Raw genomic sequence first — 21,623 nt, forward strand, 5'->3', positions numbered from 1 at the left:
CTGAAGACCTCAGATCTGCCCCAACCTTACTTACTTTTAAAAATAGACTAAAGACTTTTATGTTTACCGTCGCCTTTAACTGCTGACAGCTACTATGCAAACCCCAATGAGTCCTCTATAAGTTTTAGCTCTTTCTGCAACTGCTGCGCCTGCTGCCTATTGCACTTTTTTATACTCTTTTTTTTTTTTTTAAGTTTTGTTGTGATGCTTTTAAATGTCCATTTTATTTCTTCTTTTGGTTTATTTTCCTGTAATACACTTTTTATACTCTTTTTTTTTTTTTTAAGTTTTGTTGTGATGCTTTTAAATGTCCGTTTCACTCTCTTCTTTTATTTTATTTTCCTGTCAACCATTTTATGTGAAGCACTTTGAATTGCCTCTGTGTATGAAATGTGCTATACAAATAAACTTGACTTGACTTGACTTGACTATTTACTGCCGACGAATGCAAGCAACCGTGGTTGAGCAGAAAATGGCTGACCTTCCGGTTGATCGGGTGTCTCCAGATCTACCACCCTTTACGCATGTGGGGATCGACTACTTTGGACCCATAGAGGTGAAGCGAGGCCGTGCACACGTTAAACGGTGGGGAGTCATCTTCACTTGCCTGGTGAGTCGAGCTGTACATTTGGAAGTAGCAAGCTCATTAAATACCGACTCCTGCATCAATGCTTTGCGCAGGTTCATAAGTCGAAGAGGACCGGTGACGAGCATCCGCACAGACAACGGAACAAATTTTGTGGGAGCACAGAAAGAGCTAAGAGAAGCTCTAAAGGAACTCAATCACCACAAGATTCAACATGCCTTATTAAGGGATGAGGTAAAATGGACATTCAACCCCCCTTCCGGAGCCCACCACGGTGGAGTTTGGGAAAGGCTGATCAGACCTGTGAAGAAGATTCTGTATTCAGTCCTCAAAGAACAAGTATTAGATGATGATACTTTACAGACAGCCTTGTGTGAGGTTGAGTCCATCATGAACGATAGACCAATAACCGCAGTGTCAAGTGATCCTAACAATCTTGAACCCCTCACCCCAAACCACCCCCTTCAACTGAAAACCAAGGCAGTCATGTCACCGGGACTCTTCCAAAGGGAAGACCTGTACTCTCGGAGGAGATGGAGGCAGGCACAATACCTCGCAGATCTCTTCTGGCGAAGATGGATTAGAGAATATCTCCCGATCATGCAGCAACGGAGCAAATGGCACAACCCTAAACGGAACCTTCACCCCAATGACCTCGTCGTCATAGTGGATGACACGGCACCAAGAAACTCTTGGCTCATGGGCCGTGTGGTAAAGACGCTGCCAGGGTCCAAAGGACTAGTCCGGAGTGTCTTGGTGAAAACCAAGAGTAACATCTTACAGCGACCCATTGACAGACTCTGCCTGCTCTGGGAGGCAGTAGATTGAAGAGAGCTATGTGCTGGCAACCTCTGGCTCCTCTCTTACATACACACATCACATCCCCCCTGACTCTTGAACTCTTACATACACACATCACATCCCCCCTGATTCTTGAACTCTTACATATAGGGATGGGTACCGAACTCGGTACTTTTACAGGCACCGACCGAAAGGGGGCGGTAGTACCGAGTATCAGTTCACATGACATAAAACGGTACCTCATTTCGGTACTTGAACGCATCTGAGTAATAGAAGAGAGTGGGTAAATTAGAAATTCCGACGGAACCTTAAGGCAACACGCGAGAGCGCATTACGTGACTCAGTACGTCACTCTACCTAAAACGTCAACAAACAGGACCACCCGAAAATGTGACTACACTTTCCCAAGATAGACTCAGACAACACTGGTTGCAACATTTGTGATGTGAATTGCAAAGCTGGCCAGGGAAACACCTCAAACTTGAGGAAGCATGGTCAAACACAAGATATATTTAGCTAAATGCTGAAGACTGTATTAGATAGGCTGAGGGTGAATGAAGCAGGCAGCCCACCGCAGCTAACGTTAGCAGTGCACCTCCTCAGCTGTAACGTTGAGAGAGGCATCGACTTCTACAACATCAGGTAACGTTATTTAATTAGCTAGCGTTAGCTGGATAAGTTGTTTCACTGCCGTTGTGGTTGTTAGATAACGGGGCTTTTCACTGTCTTCACAACGACTGCAAAACAGAGATCGCTAACGTTAACGCTAACGTTAATGTTGCTGCAGTAATTGTCAAGGGTTCAACACAACGTATTTCCTCAGCCTGTATAGTAGCTATCAACATGAAATAAAAAGCATTTGAGAGCTTAAACCCGTGGCTTTTTATTTGGAAGGGTTACATTTGCCGTAATCTTTATTAACATTTCTTAAAATGCATTAGAATCTTTTTATTTTTATTTTTTGGGGTTAAAGATCTTTTTTTTTTTTTATGAACATTAGAGCAAATATAATACGAAAAGCCAAAGGGTTAAGCTCTCAAATGCTTTTTATTTTATGTTTCTATGTGCTACAGAGCCTGAGATATGAAGGCTTTAGTGAATACCGACCGCTCTCTCTGAGAAGTTTGGACCTTTTTTTTTTTTTACAACTGTAATTTTTTTGTTATTAGAGCGTGTAAAGTACCGAAAATGGTACCGTTTTGGGTACCGTACCGAATTCCAGGTACCGGTACCGTACCGGTATCGGTTCAAATGTGAACGGTACCCATCCCTACTTACATATCACATCCCCCCTGACTCTTGAACTCTTACACACATCACATCCCCCCTGACTCTTGAACTCTTAAGCTGGCTTTACACGGTGAAACTTGCACGCAACTTTAGTTGCATGAAACTTAGGTGAAACCAAGTTGCAAATGAATTGCATGGTATAAATCCTTCTGCAACTCACTTGAAACTTCTGTGAAACTCAGCCGCAACAGTTGCAAAGCTCTCAACTTTGTGGAACTAGTTTCATGCAACAGCCAATCAAAATGATGAGAACCAGTCAGCTGATCACGTAGGCTCTGGCTGTTCGCAGTCTCAACAAACATACATGCCATGGCAGGACGGGACAGGCAGCGAAAATGCACCAAATAAAACCGAAGACGGTCTCTTGAAAAACCGATACAACACCTCCGAGTCCGAATTGATATTTTCCAGCGAGAAAACGATATGAAATACGATACAAAAATGCAGAATGACAATTCTCACTTGAAAAAAGAAGAAAACGATACAATAGATGAAAAATGACCAATCTAGCTAGCTAGTTTTGCTGGAAGAAACTGCAAAGTTGCACGAGACTTGATTATTTTTGAATTGCTTTGTGTAACTGTGAAGTTGCATGGAAATTGGGTTGCATGCAACTTGCAACCTGCAACTAGTTGCGTGCAAGTTTCACCGTGTAAAGCCAGCCTTACACACATCACATCCCCCCTGACTCTTGAACTCTTACATATCACATCCCCCCTGACTCTTGAACTCTTACACACATCACATCCCCCCTGACTCTTGAACTCTTACATATCACATCCCCCCTGACTCTTGAACTCTTACACACATCACATCCCCCCTGACTCTTGAACTCTTACATATCACATCCCCCCTGACTCTTGAACTCTTACACACATCACATCCCCCCTGACTCTTGAACTCTTACATACACACATCACATCCCCCCTGATTCTTGAACTCTTACATATCACATCCCCCCTGACTCTTGAACTCTTACACACATCACATCCCCCCTGACTCTTGAACTCTTACATACGATCATGTCTCGTACTTCGGAACTCTAATCTTACTACTCCTTATATCTAAAGGATTGCGTGGACTATGACGGAAAGAATGAAAAAAAAAATGAAAAAATGAAAAAAATGATTTTTTTTTTAGTTTATGTGGACAAATGTAATGTAAATGAGCTGATGTATGTGTTGTTTGGCTCCATTGAAATATGACTAAGTAATTGTCTTGCTACGGCGTCAACAATTAGGGGCCGGTATGTTGGAGCCGTTATAATCTATTGAATTATGTTTTATGTTATGGGTATATGTATGGGGGGAACTGAGTTTAATGTATGGAATATTGAAAGAAAAATTATTTATTGTTTTATATGGGTTATGCAAAGCAGGCAAAATTATGGTATGGATAAGTATGAATTATGATTGCTGTGGGTCTATTTATGTTTGGCTCCCTCTTTGGGTCAGCTCTGCTATTACAGAGCCAGGTAGGATCCTTTAATATGTGTTCGGACATTCTGAAGGTGAGAATCTGTCCATCCCCTCATATTGCAATCTTTGGTAGACCACTTTTGCCTCGTTAATTGCTCGTAGGAGGATTATTTTTCTTTGGAAATCCTCTCAGCCACCTTCATTTAAAGCTTGGCTTGAAGACACTTTATTTTTGCTTAAATTGGAAAAAAATTTATTCACCCTGCGGGGCTCCTCTGACAAATTTTATTCACATTGGAGACCGCTGATCGAATACGTAGATGGCCTCCCCCCACGACGTGGCTCCATAGAACAAGGGCCTGGGCCCTCCCAGGGATGGACGAATACCTTGCTGCCTGCCCACCACACTCACAGCCGTGCAGTGTTCTTCTGGCCTCATGAGACCGAAATAGGCCAATTTGACCCAGATGCTTGCAAGTATAAACTTTGACAACTTAAGTTATTACTGTTTACACTGTTATACTACCTCTTACTGTATGTACGTGTGTATATGCGTATACATATGAATATGTGTATGTATGTATATTATTCTTCTTATTTTATTTTATTTTATTATCTAATTTCTTTTTTTTTCTGTTGGAATGGGATTGGGTTGTGGGGAGGCAAAGGAGGGTAGACGTGTTGGTTGCGATGTTTCAATGTAAAAAAAGAAAGAAAATTACACTGGTTATTGTACTGTAATGCCAATGCTCCCTGCTCAAAAATAAATATTATAAAAAAAAAAAAAGTTTGTCTTTTTTTATCGCCTCTTACTCGAAATGGGACCATAATTTAGAAAACGGAGCCCATGAGAGCATGAAAAAGACTTGAAATTTTTTATTCAGACCATAAACTCATTCGGAAAATGTTTATTTAAGATACAGACCGAGAGAGAAGTGGGCTGATTTTTAAATTGAAGCCAATGTACGTGACGTCACTTCCGGACCTGACGTGCGCCCCCCTACGGTCTTTCGAGTGAATGGAATTCCAGGACGGGCTTCAGAAATTCCCCCATTGTGTTAAACACTGAACAGAATACGAGACTATCTGGAGAAAACAAAACAAATGAAAAATCTGAGCTGGCGATGTTGTTTTGTTGTGGAATGCTCAGTGCATGGAGACCTGCACGGCTGCCTTGCCCGAATAGAGGTGAGAATTGCTTCTTTGTGAAGAAGGAATAGAAAATTAGCGCTATCTCAATTTGGCCATTCCAGCGATAATTATAATAATTTTGAGCATATTATGCATCTTAAAGGCACTATGTGTGATTTTTTTGTCCACTAGATGTCGCCATTTCAAACCATAACAAAACTTGTTTACCCAAACAATCTCGATCCCACCCACCAGCGCAGAGCACTTCCTGGTTCCCCCGCCTCCCTCCCTCCCTCCCAAACAACGGAGATATAAACAACTATTTTGTGCATAGCCTACCTACTGCAGACGTAAGTACATAAAACAAGCACGAATGCATCTCGGCTATGTATTTGGCTTGAGTAATGACAAATTTCACATGATAGTCATAAACCTTTAGGATATTGACAATAGTCCGCTTGGTAAGACTTATTTGTATAATCTGCTAACCGATCAAAATCCATGTAACGGTTACATGGATTTTGAAAAGGTTACATTGTAACCTAACCTTTTGCATAGCCTGCCCTATTGCTAAGTACGGTTAGGCAAAACGTTGTCTAAAACCAGGTTGACATAGCTAAATTAGGATGATTTCAATTCAATGTTGGGGACATCGCTAGCTAACCACAGCTGTCTGTCAACAGTGAGTAGCTTAGCCTGTGTTTTTGTTCGTCTGCTAATACCAAGACATGGCCAAAATGTATTCATAGTGCAACGCTAGTATTTTCTCATTGTTAGAGTTGTTCAAACTAATTTCAAACGCTTGAATCACTGCTGTTTTTTATAGGCAGGCAAACCAAGCTGTATGCCTGAAGCCCAGGCTAGCACCAGTGGGACAAAGAGGAGGCAGGGTCGCAGAGAGGAAGGTCGGCTGTAGGACGATAGCAGATCTTGTCGACATCCTGAAGAACCGCATAGCTGATGGAACTGGTCACGTCATTCTGGTGTAGCCCATATTTTAGTTTTGCAAATAAAGTATTTTTTCTGATAAACGAAGTTGTGAAATCAATGTACTGAGAAACATCACATACACTGTCTATTATATAAAGTAGGCTATATATACACAGAAACACAAATACTGGTAGGCTACTGTAGCTACACACACTCAGCTTTAGGGAAATCTAATGTTACAATGGAGAATAGTGGCCAAGAGACATGGATGAAGTCATATCAACTTTATTGGTGTACAGAAGATTGCAGACAGCAAACATCTAAACATCAAAGATGATAGAACATGTATTATACAGGTTTGCTATAAAAGCACAATTTCTCCATCTCAAATATCATAATGGTGGGTCCACTTGTTTTCTATCTTGTCATCTTCTGGATGACTGGATGACTGGCACCTTGAAAATCAGACAAATGGAAACGTGTTTAGTATTAATTTGAATCATCTATTTTGTAGCTGGTAGATATCAAGGCAGGGTTCCTCCACATTGTCATGAATTAGATACTTTTACCAAACCTTGATTTGTTTGGATGGTGTTACAGCTATTTTCTAATGTAACGTTGCTTAGACAGAATAGAAAAACAAACTGCTAACATTAGCGAAGCTAGCTTTTCTCCATGGCCTTTCTAAGTGTTTACACATTACTATATCGTTCTGCGTCATAGTGACAGCAACTGGACGTAATTATAACAGAAAATGCATGCGAAATTTGTAATGGGAAGTAACGTTATGTCAGGCATGTCAACAGAATGTCTGTGTATAAGTTATACACGAACGACAAGCTAATCAAATCCTGCAGCAGGCTACACTATGTGTAAAGTCATTTGAATAGCCGTGAAAAGCAACAGTTAGCCAAGTGATTACAACATTCCCAGAACAAATTCACAATATCGATAACAACTTGTACATTTCGCTATCATGCGTAACGTTACTGAAATGGGACATGCAAACGCTATAACCATTGACCTATATATAACGTTACTTACCGTGTGTGTACAGGAGAACACGCCAGCTCCGAGTCACTTTGCAGGCCAGATATAGCTGCTCGTAGGGCTCTCCATCTAGTGAAAGCCAGACCGGCAAGGTTGACTCTGGTCTGAGATATTTCTTTTCGGCGGCGATTTGGCTAAAGCATGAAACCGCAGACATACGCTGGATCAGGGAATGGAATGTCAGGAATGCCCGCATAAGGGATCCGCCATCTTTGTCTACAAAATTCTGTTTTGGGCTGTGGGCTGGGAGGGGCTCACTAGGTCGGCCTCTCGGGGGAGGTGTTTCTATGTAAACAGGTTCGGGATGTAGCTCTACTCTCCAAGAGGGCCATCACAACACAGGGAGGGGGCGTGGCTTAGTTGTAAACACAGAAATGAACCACTGTAAGTCATCATCATATACAAGTTAATGGTTTGGTGATATTTAATAGTGCAGAATCTTACACATAGTGCCTTTAATTTGATATTTTATTTCATGGCCAGATGTGACCTTTCTTAGGCTATCTCATGTAGGACGAATCAGCGTGACCTCACTTGCCACCCAGAAATGTGGAACCCCGCGGCAGTTAATAGTATGAGTTGTGCCAAACAAATGTTAATATCTCAAAAACTATTTGATTTGATTTGAATTTATTTGATGGTTAAAAAAATCAAGATTACATGTGCTGGACAGAGTACAGACATGAGACATTGAAATAAAATAAACATCAAGGATGAGCACAATAAAGTCAAGAACTTATTTCCATTGTGGTCCTTGGTCTTAAACACAAAAGCAGCAATACAATCATAAAAGAAATAAAACAATAAGATAAAAACAAACAGTTAATACAACAGTATCAAAAACATATTTTAAAACCTAATCTTGGATTTTATCTGAAAGCCATGATTTGACCTTTTTCTTGAAAACACCACGACTGTTTATATCTTTTATCTGCCAACTATACATCACATCGCTTATATTTTGACATTCTGAGTGAGAGCAGAGCCCTATACTACGAACCTATCTTAACAGATCCGCGATCTGTCACTTTGATCTGGTTTGACTGAACAGGATCAAAGCTATCTAGTTTAACGATACTACGATGCTGGTTTTCTACTCGATAACTGAAGCTGGATTTATCTGGGATCTGCCTGTGTACGCGCATGTTGATCCACGGCAGGCACACCCATTTCCTCATTCAATGAAAGCGCAGTGTGATCAGAGTTTTTAGCGGATATTTAATGTAGCCTATGTCAGAATGAAAATCCGCGTTGGATATAATCTGCTGAAGGACTGTCTAAAGCTGCCGCTTGTATTCACATCAGTCATTTGATTTACTTTGATCAGCGATTTCTGTCTCCTACAGCTTTTTGCGAGTGTAAATGTAAATGTGTAATCTCAGTCTATAAATTTCCACAATCTGTAAGCCTATTTAGACCATAGATTTAGAAATGCATGCTCAATGAATAATGATCTCTATCACTCATTATGTGTGTGGTTGCACTGATCGAATAATTCATATATAAAATAATGATATTGTAGCGAATCGGTGTTACACGTATTGTGGGGTTTCCGTGTGTTACCTAGGAACTGATATGTGTGGGTGTGTTCCTAGGGGGAAGGGGATATATGTGACCAGCGGCCGGGGCGGAAGTCAGTCTAACCATGAGAGGGGGTTGGAGTGGTTGCATGAAGAGCTAGCAGCGAAGCTAGCTGCTAGGAGCTATATTGTGAAGCCAAGAATAAAAGCCTGTACCAACTTCAAGTCTCCGGTTCCTGTAACGAATACCCGATTCGTTACATTGGTGTCTAGGAGTGGGATCGATAACCCTCTGCGACGGCCAAGAAGGGAGAGGGTGAGAGAAGGAACGGCAAAAGAGACTGTGTGGTGCGGTTTTTGGGCTCAAGACCTAGCGCTAGTAAGTTAGCTACCAGGGGTGCTAACTGCTAACTGCTAGCTGCTAAGACCACGTGTGATGGTGCGCGAGGAAGAATGGCCATCGGTGAACGGTAGAAAAGAGGAGCTGACGACGGGGATCAGCTCGGTGCTGGCGGGCATGGAAGCCCGTTTGTTGAGAGAGGTCAGATGGCTGGCGGAGGCGATTCCTGCCTGGGCAGTGAAGCTGTGGAGGGCGCTGCAGGAAGTCGGGCAGCATGTGGACAAGTTGAGCACAGAGGGAGCGCAGTGTGGAGAACGGCCGGAGGAGCCACAAAAGAGACTGTGTTGGACATGTGGAGAGCCGGGCCACGTGGCGAGGTGGTGCCGAAGCGGTCCCCGGACCGGGTATGCGGAGCAAAGGTACTGGGGACAGCAGGGAGCCTGCTGGGCATGCGGTGGATTGGGGCATATAGCCAGAGAGTGTCGAGAAGCTGTCGGGGACTGGAAGACAGCGGGAGAAGAGAGACGTGCAGGCGGCGGACAGGTGAGACTTTGTTGGACGTGCCGGTCGCCTGAACATTTAGCTAGAGACTGCACTAAGAGTGCGAACGCTGGAAGAGACACACAGCCGGGGGAGCAGCCGGAGCAACAGGCAGAGGAGCAGCGGAGTAGCGGAGCAGTGGAGCAGCCTGAGCTACAAGCAGCGGAGCAACGGGGCAGTGCAGAGCCGGTTGTTCTGGGCAGGAGAGTGACATTTGAGCCGGCCCAGGCTAGCTGCTCTGCATACCAGCCAGTAGTGGCGGATATCACCATCAGTGACGAGACAATCAGGATAATGGGGATTGTGTTGAACAGCCAGAAGGAAGGGAGAGACATCACCTGCAATGCTGCTACAGTCGGGGGCGCGGCGCTCGTGTCCCCGGGTGAGCGAGAGGGGTCAATGCCGGAGGAGACGGCCCAACCAAGCCGCTACACACCCCCCACGGCTGCACTGCAGAAAGCCGAGGTGGAGATCGACGCAGATGGTGTTCGCCCTGCTGTCCTCAACACGCCGCCCCCTGGGGGAGCGGGACGGGAGGATGAGCGAGTGCAAGAGCTGGACGACGACGACAGGGTCATCTGGGATGTCGACGTGTATGAGTGGAAACGCAGGCAGGCGGAGGACGCTGACATCGGTCCGGTGCTCGCGTGGGTGGCGAACGGAGGCCGGCCCCCTGTGGAGGAGATCCACAAGTGTTCCGGTGCCACGAAGGGACTGTGGAACATGTTTTCGGACCTGCGTCTAGATGAGGGGATTTTGAAGAGAAAGGGGCACGGAAGCGCGGGGTTCCAGTGGCTTGTACCTAGTTGCCTGCGGAAATTGGCACTGAGGGCGGTGCACGTGGACCCTGGATCCAGTCACTTTGGGACTGAAGAGACACTAAGCCGCATCCGTAGAGTTTACTACTGGGGAAAACAAAAGTAGGACGTGCGGCGATACTGCAGGGAGTGTGAGGGCTGTGGGGCACCGAGGGGGGGCCGTGCTGAGTTACACTGCAGAGGACTAACCCCACTGGGGGTTGAGCGGGACTAGCGTGCTTCAGGTGGGACAGAAGCTGTGAAAGGGGGGATGGAAATGGGGTTTAAATGAAAAATTAAGAAGTTGCTGGGAAAAGAAAAGTTAAGGAAAATGTGGGGGCTTGTGTTTAATTGAAATGTGTGTAAAGAAAAGAGGGAAAACGTAACGGGCCATTGTGTTTAATTTAAATGAATGTGTGAAAAAGAAGGAAATAATGAAAAACTAGACATTATGGAGTGCCTAATGGGAAACTAGACATTATGGGGGTACCTAATGGAAAACTAGACATTACGGAGTACCTGATGCAAACTGGACATTATGACGGGGGTGTTGGAAAAAAGAAGGGACTAATTGTGGGGAATTGAAATGTTGTGGGGTTTGTGGGAATTAGATTTTGATGTGGTGATGGGAAAAATGTTGTGTTGGGTGTGTTTTGGTACAGGGGGATATGTGTGGGTTGTGCATGTCGCGTGGAAGCGACATTAAAGTTGGGTGGGGGAAATGTAGCGAATCGGTGTTACACGTATTGTGGGGTTTCCGTGTGTTACCTAGGAACTGATATGTGTGGGTGTGTTCCTAGGGGGAAGGGGATATATGTGACCAGCGGCCGGGGCGGAAGTCAGTCTAACCATGAGAGGGGGTTGGAGTGGTTGCATGAAGAGCTAGCAGCGAAGCTAGCTGCTAGGAGCTATATTGTGAAGCCAAGAATAAAAGCCTGTACCAACTTCAAGTCTCCGGTTCCTGTAACGAATACCCGATTCGTTACAATATCCTAATACAAAAGAGAAAACTGCTGACCTGAATTGAGACGATGCGGGCATAGTTTTCATTGATAAAAACTAGCCTATTTGGTAACCCTTTATTTTACAGGTACCCTAGTTACATATGAACTATTTGTAATTACATATGAACACCAAATGTAATTACACAGTAATTACCAATAGTTATAAATGATGTTCATATGTAGTTACATTGTAACAGACCTGTAAAATGGAGTGAGTCTGTTCAACTGTAGTTCATATGTAGTTACATGGTAACAGACCTGTAAAGTGGAGTGAGTATATTCAACTGTAGTTCATATGTAGTTACATTGTAACGGACCTGTAAAGTGGAGTGAGTCTATTCAACTGTAGTTCATATGTAGTTACATGGTACCGGACCTGTAAAGTGGAGTGAGTCTATTCAACTGTAGTTCATATGTAGTTACATGGCACCGGAGCTGTAAAGAAGCTCTGGCCTGGGACAGAGAGTGCTAGTGGGGGATTCGAACCACAGATTGCAACTTCAGATTGCAAAGCTGGCGGCTTTAACCACTCAGCCACGAGGGCTTTCCAACTTTCTTAGTGGAGTTTGGGAGGATAACTGTATGTCAGTCAGATGTAGTTGTCACTTCCTATCTTTGTTATTATAAGCATAGACTTGGGGGAAAATGTTGATACTTTATCAACCCAGGCCTTACTAACCAAAATGCTGCTCGGATGATCCCTCCTATTCTATTAGGTTGGCGATGTCTCGTCATAGACGCTGGGTTAATTAGCTGGCTGGGGGCGTGGTCAGGGTAAATCCTCATGTTCTATCATACAGCATAATTAATAATTATAATACAGCTGAGCTGCTAGCCCAGCCCAGGCAGATAAGATCGTGGATTGGTGCTGCAGCTCTAAACTATAGGGTTGGCGATTCTAGAGCAGAACACAAAACGTCTGTTCAGATCATAGACTGTAAAAAGGTTCAGATGTGCGTTTACTGTGGGGGCTAGCCATGGATGTATTAAAAGAGCCAGGGGGGGGGGGGGGGGGGCGTACTTCCTGGAACTCATGAGAGTAAAAAACTGGTCCATTGGAGTCAATGGAGATGTCGCAACTGTTTTACATGGCTCTGCGAGGCACACTTGAAGGCAGCATCATTCCCAGAATGCACTTGGGTGAACCCGGTCGGTCGTTGTGTCGGAAACATGGCGGCCGTCAGTAAATACCTGACAGCGAAAAACTCCTCCATAGCCGGCGGTGCTCTGCTGCTGCTCTACCTGCTCAGACAGAGGCGGAGGACGACCAGGGGGAGCGGGTGAGTGGCCTGAAGACAAGCACTATGTGCGGATCTGAGACGGCTATCTGTGTATGGCGCGTTTCACCATGCTAACTAGCCACTGCTAACATCATTAGCCCTTTGACAGGTGACAGCGACCTGTGGTGGCAGAGAGCCGCTTTAACATAGTTAACTAGCTAACTTTGACTATTATGGTATTAACATTACAGCGATCAACAACGTAATTTTGACTAACGTTAGTCATAGTTACATTGTGATTAGTCAGAGTTCTCATTCAGGAGATCTATAACGTCATTCTGACCAGTCAAAAAGAACATTTTCAGATACATGTTGACGTTCTTTTTTCTCGGACATGACGTCACTTCTGCCATTCATCTGTATGGGGTTTCTTATGTCAGATATCTACAAATCTGACTGCAACTGAATTATGACCATGTGTTGGGAGGGTTAGTCATAATTCCAGTTCAAGATATCGACTACAACTCTTTATGACTAGTTAAATCTAAACAGGACAATGTATATCTTGAATTGGAATAATGATTAGTCAGGAATCAGGATTAAATAGTAGATATTAGTGTTGGAGTCGAGACCACCTCACCCGAGACCAGACCAAGACCGAGGGGGGGCAAGACCGAGACAAGACCAAGACCGAGGGTGGGCGAGACCAAGACCAAGACCAGGCCATTTTCAAGACCATTTACACGCGACCGTTACCATTAACGTATACCATTGCTCTGCTAACAATGAAATAAATCATTAGGAATTATAGTAAAATATAAATGGCTGTAGTGTACAGTATATACCTTACTGCTGCTAGAGACTCCCCCCTTTGTGGTTTGTATAAGCAAATCGTATGACTGACGATTTGGACATCTCTCCAGCCACCTTGTTGACCTGTGTTGTTTTCCTTTGTGCATGAATGTGAGGGGAGTGGCTACAGCGTTAGAAACCTTCAAACTGCAAGGTTATTTGTTGCGATTGTAGGAGGAATTTTTACACCCAATCACAGTAAAAATAACACACACAGGCAAGAAATGATGTCACTGTAGTTGTGGTCTCGGCTGGTCTTGAAATAAAATCCCGAGTCCGGCTTGCCCGAGTCTGAGACAAGACCAAGACCCATGGAGGGCGAGTCCGGGACGAGACCGAGACCATCAAAATGTGGTCTTGGGACCGGTCTCGAGACCAAGACCGGTCTCGCATACTCCAACACTAGTAGATATCTGAAGTGACCTGCTGTGATGCCAGTTTATCTGTGAAGCAGTGGCAGGATATCACATGCATTATGCCCATATTGCTCACTAACCAGCTCACATCTCCTCTCACACACAGACAGACAATGGATGTCTTTGTGGTCCAGAGAATAGCAGGAGGAGGAGCTAATTGCAAGCTGCCTAGTTGCATTTGTTGCAAGGCATTGTCAATTTATATAGCAAAAACAACTGCGCATTCGTAATAGCTGCGACCAGATAATGTCATGTCAGTTAGTGTGACATCATCCACTCCATTGTGATGTCATCCACTCCAAGTCCATTGTGAAATTTGCCACCCTCAATTGGCTAAAGGGCGGGGGGTGCCCTTTGAGCCAATTGGCATGAACACACACACACACACACACACACACACGCACTTGACCTCCATGCCAAATCTCAGCCTCCTAGTGCGAATGATGTGCCCCCTAAAGCATGGTGAACTTTTTGTGGACCAACAGACTGACCTATAGAGCTGGACCATTGCTGGTCACAGCCAAAAATGTTCATACAATAATAATCAAGTGTAGAGCTAGCTGTCTGTGGCTTTAAAGTATAATCTTTTTTTTATACACCCTGGACCTTATTTCCAGCTTTAATTATGATTTTTAACTCGCTCTGATTTTTTTTTTTTACAGATCCACTACAATGTTACAATGTGGCGAGCACCGGCCTGAAACAGAGGAAATAGGGGCAATGTAATGCATGTATTTACGTCCTGTAAATAGGTTATTTTCTGACATGCAGCGGCTCATATATGCTTATGATACTGACATAAATCTGACCCGCTCTATTTACCTCTGCCAGCCTCCATTGCTCTGTTTTCCATCCGGCGACTGACATCCGGGGACTCAGAGCTCAGACTCAGTTGAGAGAGCTCAGAGCAGTCGATCAAGCCGCCATGACAGTCCATGGCATGGTAAACACCATAGCATGCCTGGATATTTATCTGATTTCAATAATATCAACAATGCATTTGAATTCGATGGCCACCTGTTATTTATTTGAGCTGGTCTGGACTAACGTCATATGGATTATGAACTGAGTAGCGGGGGAACAGGAGCTGCTATCTCTACCAATGTGATGGACAGCAAACAGAAACAGGGTGAACACGCTGCAGCAACAAGCTAAATACAGCATTAATTTTCTCATTGTCTCTAATATAATAAGGATATGAGCCGCTGCATATCAGAAAATAAGCTACTTACAGGACGTAAATGCACGCATTGATTACACATGTCCATATTTTATATATGGTGCATATATATATACTGTATAATGTACAGTATATACACTTTTCAGGGTGAGTTAAAAAATAATAATTAAAGCTGGAAATAATTACAGATTGTAAAAAAAAAGAATTCTCCTTTAATTAAACTGAATTTCTAGTTTAAAATACATACTACAGCATGCGCTGGGACGCGTCATCAGTGATGTTAGCTGGGGTCCTAAGGTGTTTCGGGTCTCTCAACATCATACACCCTCGCCCAGTAGACCCAGCCGAGGCCGATTAAGACCCCGACCCGCATCCCAGAAGCAGCCGCTCAAGGATCAGCCTTCCTACTCTGTCTGCAACGTTGCCCACGGAAGGGTTGATCACGCCCAATCCACTGCAATAGAGTTAGTGCTACACCGCAGTATTGTAAGACCCTTCGGTACATGGAGGGTCTAAGGCCCTGTGTGGGGTGACTCCAGGCCGGGCTCCTCCTTCGTCTCACCAGACCCTCCCCGTGTAAAGGCAATCCTATGGGCAGAGAGAGGACGCCTGAAGAAGGCCTGTGCGCTGCACATCATTCGCCTGCGCCGAGCTACAGTCTATATTGGTGTGTGCCATTCCCTTGTAGAGCGTAACGCCAAACTATAAAAAAAACTGGCAGCTTAATGTGCTCTTGGTTATCGACAAAAGTAATGTTACATGCCTCATAAAATATCACCCACTCTCTGAATTTGCAGGGGCCACGTTCAAATTCGCCATAACATTATTGAGAATTTACTCTATTTCCATGCACTAAAGATACACCATGAATAGAGCTGGGGCAACTACGTCACGTCTGGGCGAGCAAAGCAAGGCATTGTGGGTAAATAGGATCTACTCCTGTACACTGCCACTCGCCATTAAGTTCAATGTAAAATAGCGGTACAAAAAAATCTATAAGAATTACTGAAATAATTTAATTTATAAATGGACCAAAGACAGCATGACATGATGATATATTACAACTTCGCCGGCCATAGGATCAAATGACTATTTTCGATGTATCTTGCGCAATGCAAGATGCATCGAAAATTGTCATTTGATCCATCCTCAGTAATTTCACTCATGTCCTTATGTGACCTAGTTAGAGCCTGCTGCCCGCCTGGCATTTGAATAAGGGCTCGGTATTGGAAACTACACAATATTTGGGAATACTGATTATGTGAAACTTCAGATAACAACATTGTGCAGGAGGTAGGTACTGTTTTACTGTGATTGCTAACGTGTATGTAGCTTACGGCCAGTTTAGCGGAGCCTGCAACTCTCTATCGGGGAGCTCTTTTAAGACTCAGAATGAAGAATGAATGAGTCTCACGTCGAGGCTTTTGAAGTCGCCGACTTATGGTTTACAGGTTGAGACTTTTTATGGAAACATGAACATTTTATAAATACTTGTAAGCATGTCTCTAATTCGGCATACACATACTCCAATAAAAAGTACACATTCCAAATATTAATGTTTCGCCGGTGACTCCCACAGTGCGAAACATTAATATTTTTAATGTTTCGCATTAAAACAATGTTTTAATGCGAAACATAAAAAATACACAGGTACAGCAACAGAGCTAACCACTTCCAAACATGAGATTTTACATTCACAAAGTGCTTCTTGGGAGATCATAAGCCGAATTAGAGAGTGGCGTCTTTAACGATTCGTAAGGTTTGAAAATTTGTTCTGGAGGCCGCGGTACTCCAGTCTGAATGAACTGTTTCTTTCTTGTTCCAGTAAAAAAGGAGGCTCAGAGCTAGTGCTGAACAGTGATGTAAGTTCATGTTTTGTTTTAAGCTAACCATGCTAAATAATTATTAAGGAAGCTTATGAAGTTTCCACAGAACTTGCCAACTGACTGTGAGCAGTTATTACTGTAGCTTTGGTTGGCCTGCCATTAGCCTGACATTAGCCTGCCTTTGTTCACTCTTTTAATATAGAAGGATGGCAAAAAAGACAGGGCAGCCGTGGACAAGATCTTCCTCCTCCGAATCTGCCGCATTCTGCGCATCATGGTGCCTCGCTTTTTCTGCAAGGAGGTGAGCCATATAACCACACTGTGTAGCACTGCTACTGTTAAAGCACATCGTGCATACATGTGGATATAACCACACTGTGTAGCACTGCTACTGGTAAAACACATCATGCTACTGTTAAAGCACATCATGCTACTGTTAAAACACATCATGCTACTGGTAAAACACATCATGCTACTGTTAAAGCACATCATGCTACTGTTAAAACACATCATGCTACTGGTAAAACACATCATGCTACTGTTAAAGCACATCATGCTACTGTTAAAACACATCGTGCTACTGTTAAAGCACATCATGCATACATGTGGATATAACCACACTGTGTAGCACTGCTACTGGTAAAACACATCATGCTACTGTTAAAACACATCATGCATATATGTGGATATAACCACACTGTGTAGCACTGCTACTGTTAAAGCACATCATGCATACATGTGGATATAACCACACTGTGTAGCACTGCTACTGGTAAAACACATCATGCTACTGTTAAAGCACATCATGCTACTGTTAAAACACATCATGCATACATGTGGATATAACCACACTGTGTAGCACTGCTACTGTTAAAGCACATCATGCATACATGTGGATATAACCACACTGTGTAGCACTGCTACTGGTAAAACACATCATGCTACTGTTAAAACACATCATGCATACATGTGGATATAACCACACTGTGTAGCCCTGCTAGCACTGCTACTGGTAAAACACATCATGCTACTGTTAAAACACATCGTGCTACTGTTAAAGCACATCATGCATACATGTGGATATAACCACAATGTGTAGCACTGCTACTGTTAAAGCACATCATGCTACTGTTAAAGCACATCGTGCATACATGTGGATATAACCACACTGTGTAGCACTGCTACTGGTAAAACACATCATGCATACATGTGGATATAACCACACTGTGTAGCACTGCTACTGTTAAAACACATCATGCATACATGTGGATATAACCACACTGTGTAGCCCTGCTACTGGTAAAACGCATCATGCATCAGTGTTTCCCACAGGATTTAGAGAATTTGTGGTGGGGGACCGCAGACCCCCTAGGGGGGTGCGGGGGCATGCCCCCCCGCAAGATTTTGTTAAACATTTTAAAGTAAAATGCATGAATTTGGTGTACTTTGAGAAAGCTTAAGAGCAAAATTAAAAGGCTAGATCTATGAAGAACATGTCATCATTACTGTGCTGTGGGTTTACAATGACAAACTAAATTTCTCCCTATAGGTCAGGGATACTCAACTTGCTTTGCCACTTTCATGAAATGATAGAAGGCGAGGGGCCAGTTAATAAACAAACAATATACATTTTTCTGTAGCGGATTGTAGGTTTTTGGGGTGTCAGCCGGAGTTTAGGCTGAATATCAAAGCGAAAAAATGAGCTGCTTAGAGTTTAAAGATGAATACATTTAATGAGAAGTAATTTGTACCTGCGTACTTCACAGAGTTAACATACAGTGTACATCTTCACAAGTAATTGATACGGGGTTATCAATTAATTTGCCCGTATCAATTACGGGCAAATTAAGATGTACACTGTATGTTAACTCTGTGAAGTACGCAGGTACAAATTACTTCTCATTAAATTTATTCATCTTTAAACTCTAAGCAGCTCATTTTTTCGCTTTGATATTCACTGTGCTACTGTTAAAACACATCGTGCATACATGTGGAGATTTCTCTGTGCTACTCTAAAACACATCATGCAGATGTGGAGATTTACTGTGTAGCACTGCTACTGGTAAAACACATCATGCATACACGTGGAGATTTCACTGTGTAGCACTGCTACTGGTAAAACACATCATGCATACACGTGGAGATTTCACTGTGTAGCACTGCTACTGGTAAAACACATCATGCATACACGTGGAGATTTCGCCTGCTACTAGACAGGAGGTCAGGTCACCACTAGATAAGCAGTGTAATCTTGAAATATTCTAGCAATAGGCGCTCCTTGCCAAGGTTAACTTTGAAGGCTGGGTCGCCTGGGCGAGGGTGTATGATGTTGAGAGACCCGGAACACCTGTTGACCCCAGGTTACATCACTGATGATGTGTCTAGGTTGCACCGTAAGGTGTGTGTAAAATCAGAAGTAATTGCTACCATTCACAGACTTCAACCATGACAATTTTTCATCTGGTCAACATTAGGGCTGGGTTCAAAAAATCGATTCTCCGATTTTTAATCGATTTTTATTTTAATCCTCGATTATCGATTCATATGTCCTGAGATCGTTTTTTTTTTTTTTTAACAAAACTAAAAAAATAGTTTGTAGTTGAAACAAAAACATAAATACTGTAGGCTACATGAATGGAAATGTTTGATCATTAATATCTACTTTTAGAAATTATATAGGCTGAAATCAAATCACTGTGCATAATTGTGAAAGTGTCTTTATTGACAGATGAAAAGGCTGTTATTTACCCTTTGTCACGACCTGGTGAGTAAATATATGTGTAACTAAAACCATTAAAATTGACAACAGGTCTGCAACTTTTTTTCCCCATGTATCTACTTGGCTGGTTGGGAACCCCTGTGTTACATAACTGAACAGTCATGTAATTCAGGGTACAGCTCAAAAAACATGTTTTGGTATCACTAACCAAATCAATATTGAAATTGATCGAATCGGAATCGAATCAAATCGAAATGAATCGATTCGCAACCTTGTGAATCGGAATCGAATCGATTCTTGACATTTGAACCAATACCCAGCTCTAGTCAACATCTTAGGTGGCTGGTGGCAGGTGTGAAAGCGCAATGTGGATGCATAATAATTTCTGGTTTGGAAACGATTCAAATTTCTAAACTGATCTAATTTTGTTTGGTCAACGATTGATGGTGCAGTCCACAATTAAAAAAAATCGCCATAGAAATTCATATAATGTGAAAACCCCCTTGTTGAACCCTATTCACACAGACTGGAGATATTTCAAGAGGTGTGTGTGTGTGTGTGTGTGTGTGTGTGTGTGTGTGTGTGTGTGCGTGCGTGCGTGTGTGCGCGCGCGTGCGCGCGCGGTTTCATAATTTTTACACACCTCTAGGCTACTTAGTAACTCATTCAATCCAGATAGCCATACAAACTGGTTCAACTGTTCAGCTTTCTGGTCAAGATGGTCCATAAGGAAGTCTTACCTTGCATGGCTCAAAACCTTTTATTAATTATGTCCAATATGTGCAATTTTTTGTGTTAAATTGCGTTTGATTGCCTCAGTGAATTATGTCTACTCTTCTTAGGCTGTGGCCACAGAGAAGAAAAGTACAGATCCTTTACAGTACAGGCCCATGGCGCCTATACCAAATTTGACTAAAAATTTAAAATTGGCTAGTAGAGCTGGGTATTGGTTCAAATTTCAAGAATCGATTCGATTCCGATTCACAAGGTTGCGAATCGATTCATTTCGATTCGATTCGATTCGATTCGATTCGATTCGATTCGATTCCGATTCGATCAAATTCAATATTGATTTGGTTAGTGATACCAAAATGTGTTTTTTGAGCTGTACCCTGAATTACATGACTGTCCAGTTATGTAACATAGGGGTTCCCAACCAGCCAAGTAGATACATGGGAAAAAAAGTTGCAGACCTGTTGTCAATTTTAATGGTTTTAGTTACACATATATTTACTCACCAGGTGGTGACAAAGGGTAAATAACAGCCTTTTCATCTGTCAATAAAGACACTTTCACAATTATCTCATTGAGTGCCATGGACGAGTATGTTCGTCATTTCGTTTAGTAACGTAGAGTGCCAAGGACGAGTATGTTCGTCAATTGCCTTTTTTGACGGTGGGACGTGGATCAAAGCCTTATGTATGTCCTGTACAAATATTGTAGCTATTGAAGCTGTATAACCTATTTTACGGACTCATTAGGTGGCGACAGTGCTCTCCAGATTAGAGAAATGTCCGAAATATAGCCTGAAAAAGCCCCCTGATCAAAGAGAAAGCGCTCATGCTGCAGCCCAGAGCCATGTAGATTGCTCTGGCTGCAACTGACGGTGCCTGGCAACAGCAGTCAATCCACGCACACAACTGAGCTCCTCTGCCTCTGTCTGTCTGTCTGCATAGTTTCTTCACACGATTAGCCGCCAGAAAGGCAGCACCCGACGCCGAAGTGCCAACCCTTTCCCTGCAGTCCGGCTTGGCATTTCCTTGTCGCGCTGCCTGGGAGGCGGCGCACAAAAAGCACTCCGAAAATAGACGCTGGGTGCGTGAGGCTGTGTGTTACTAGTGTGGGGAGGAGTTTGTAGCTGAGGGGGGGAGAGGGGGGTGGGGCACCCAGGGCAGCACACAACTACACCATGTCACTACATCAGAAAATATTAGCTAGAGTCAGTGAATGTGCTTGAAATGCTGCATTTCACAAAAGGCTGAATATCTCAGCTTCTAGATAGA

At 43.2% G+C, this 21,623-nt stretch overlaps 1 protein-coding gene across 2 annotated transcripts in view; it reads left to right on the plus strand.

The window, feature by feature from the left end:
* The first annotated feature begins 1,858 nt into the window (after positions 1-1,858).
* Positions 1,859-21,623, plus strand: part of abcd3a (ATP-binding cassette, sub-family D (ALD), member 3a) — an 87,322-nt gene continuing 67,557 nt past the window's right edge. Inside the window, exons 1-3 of one of the 2 annotated variants that reach the window (XM_083655717.1) lie at positions 1,859-2,029; positions 16,901-16,937; positions 17,104-17,202. In XM_083655717.1, coding sequence (XP_083511843.1) covers positions 1,908-2,029; positions 16,901-16,937; positions 17,104-17,202 — 258 coding nt within the window. In that variant the 5' untranslated portion in view covers positions 1,859-1,907. Of the gene's footprint in view, positions 2,030-12,558; positions 12,688-16,900; positions 16,938-17,103; positions 17,203-21,623 lie in introns of those variants that run through there. The other variant, XM_083655718.1, reaches the window with a different exon arrangement.

This window comes from Poromitra crassiceps (genome assembly GCF_964638095.1).
Source record: "Poromitra crassiceps genome assembly, chromosome: 2".
In the NCBI taxonomy this organism is placed as follows: Eukaryota; Metazoa; Chordata; class Actinopteri; order Beryciformes; family Melamphaidae; genus Poromitra; species Poromitra crassiceps.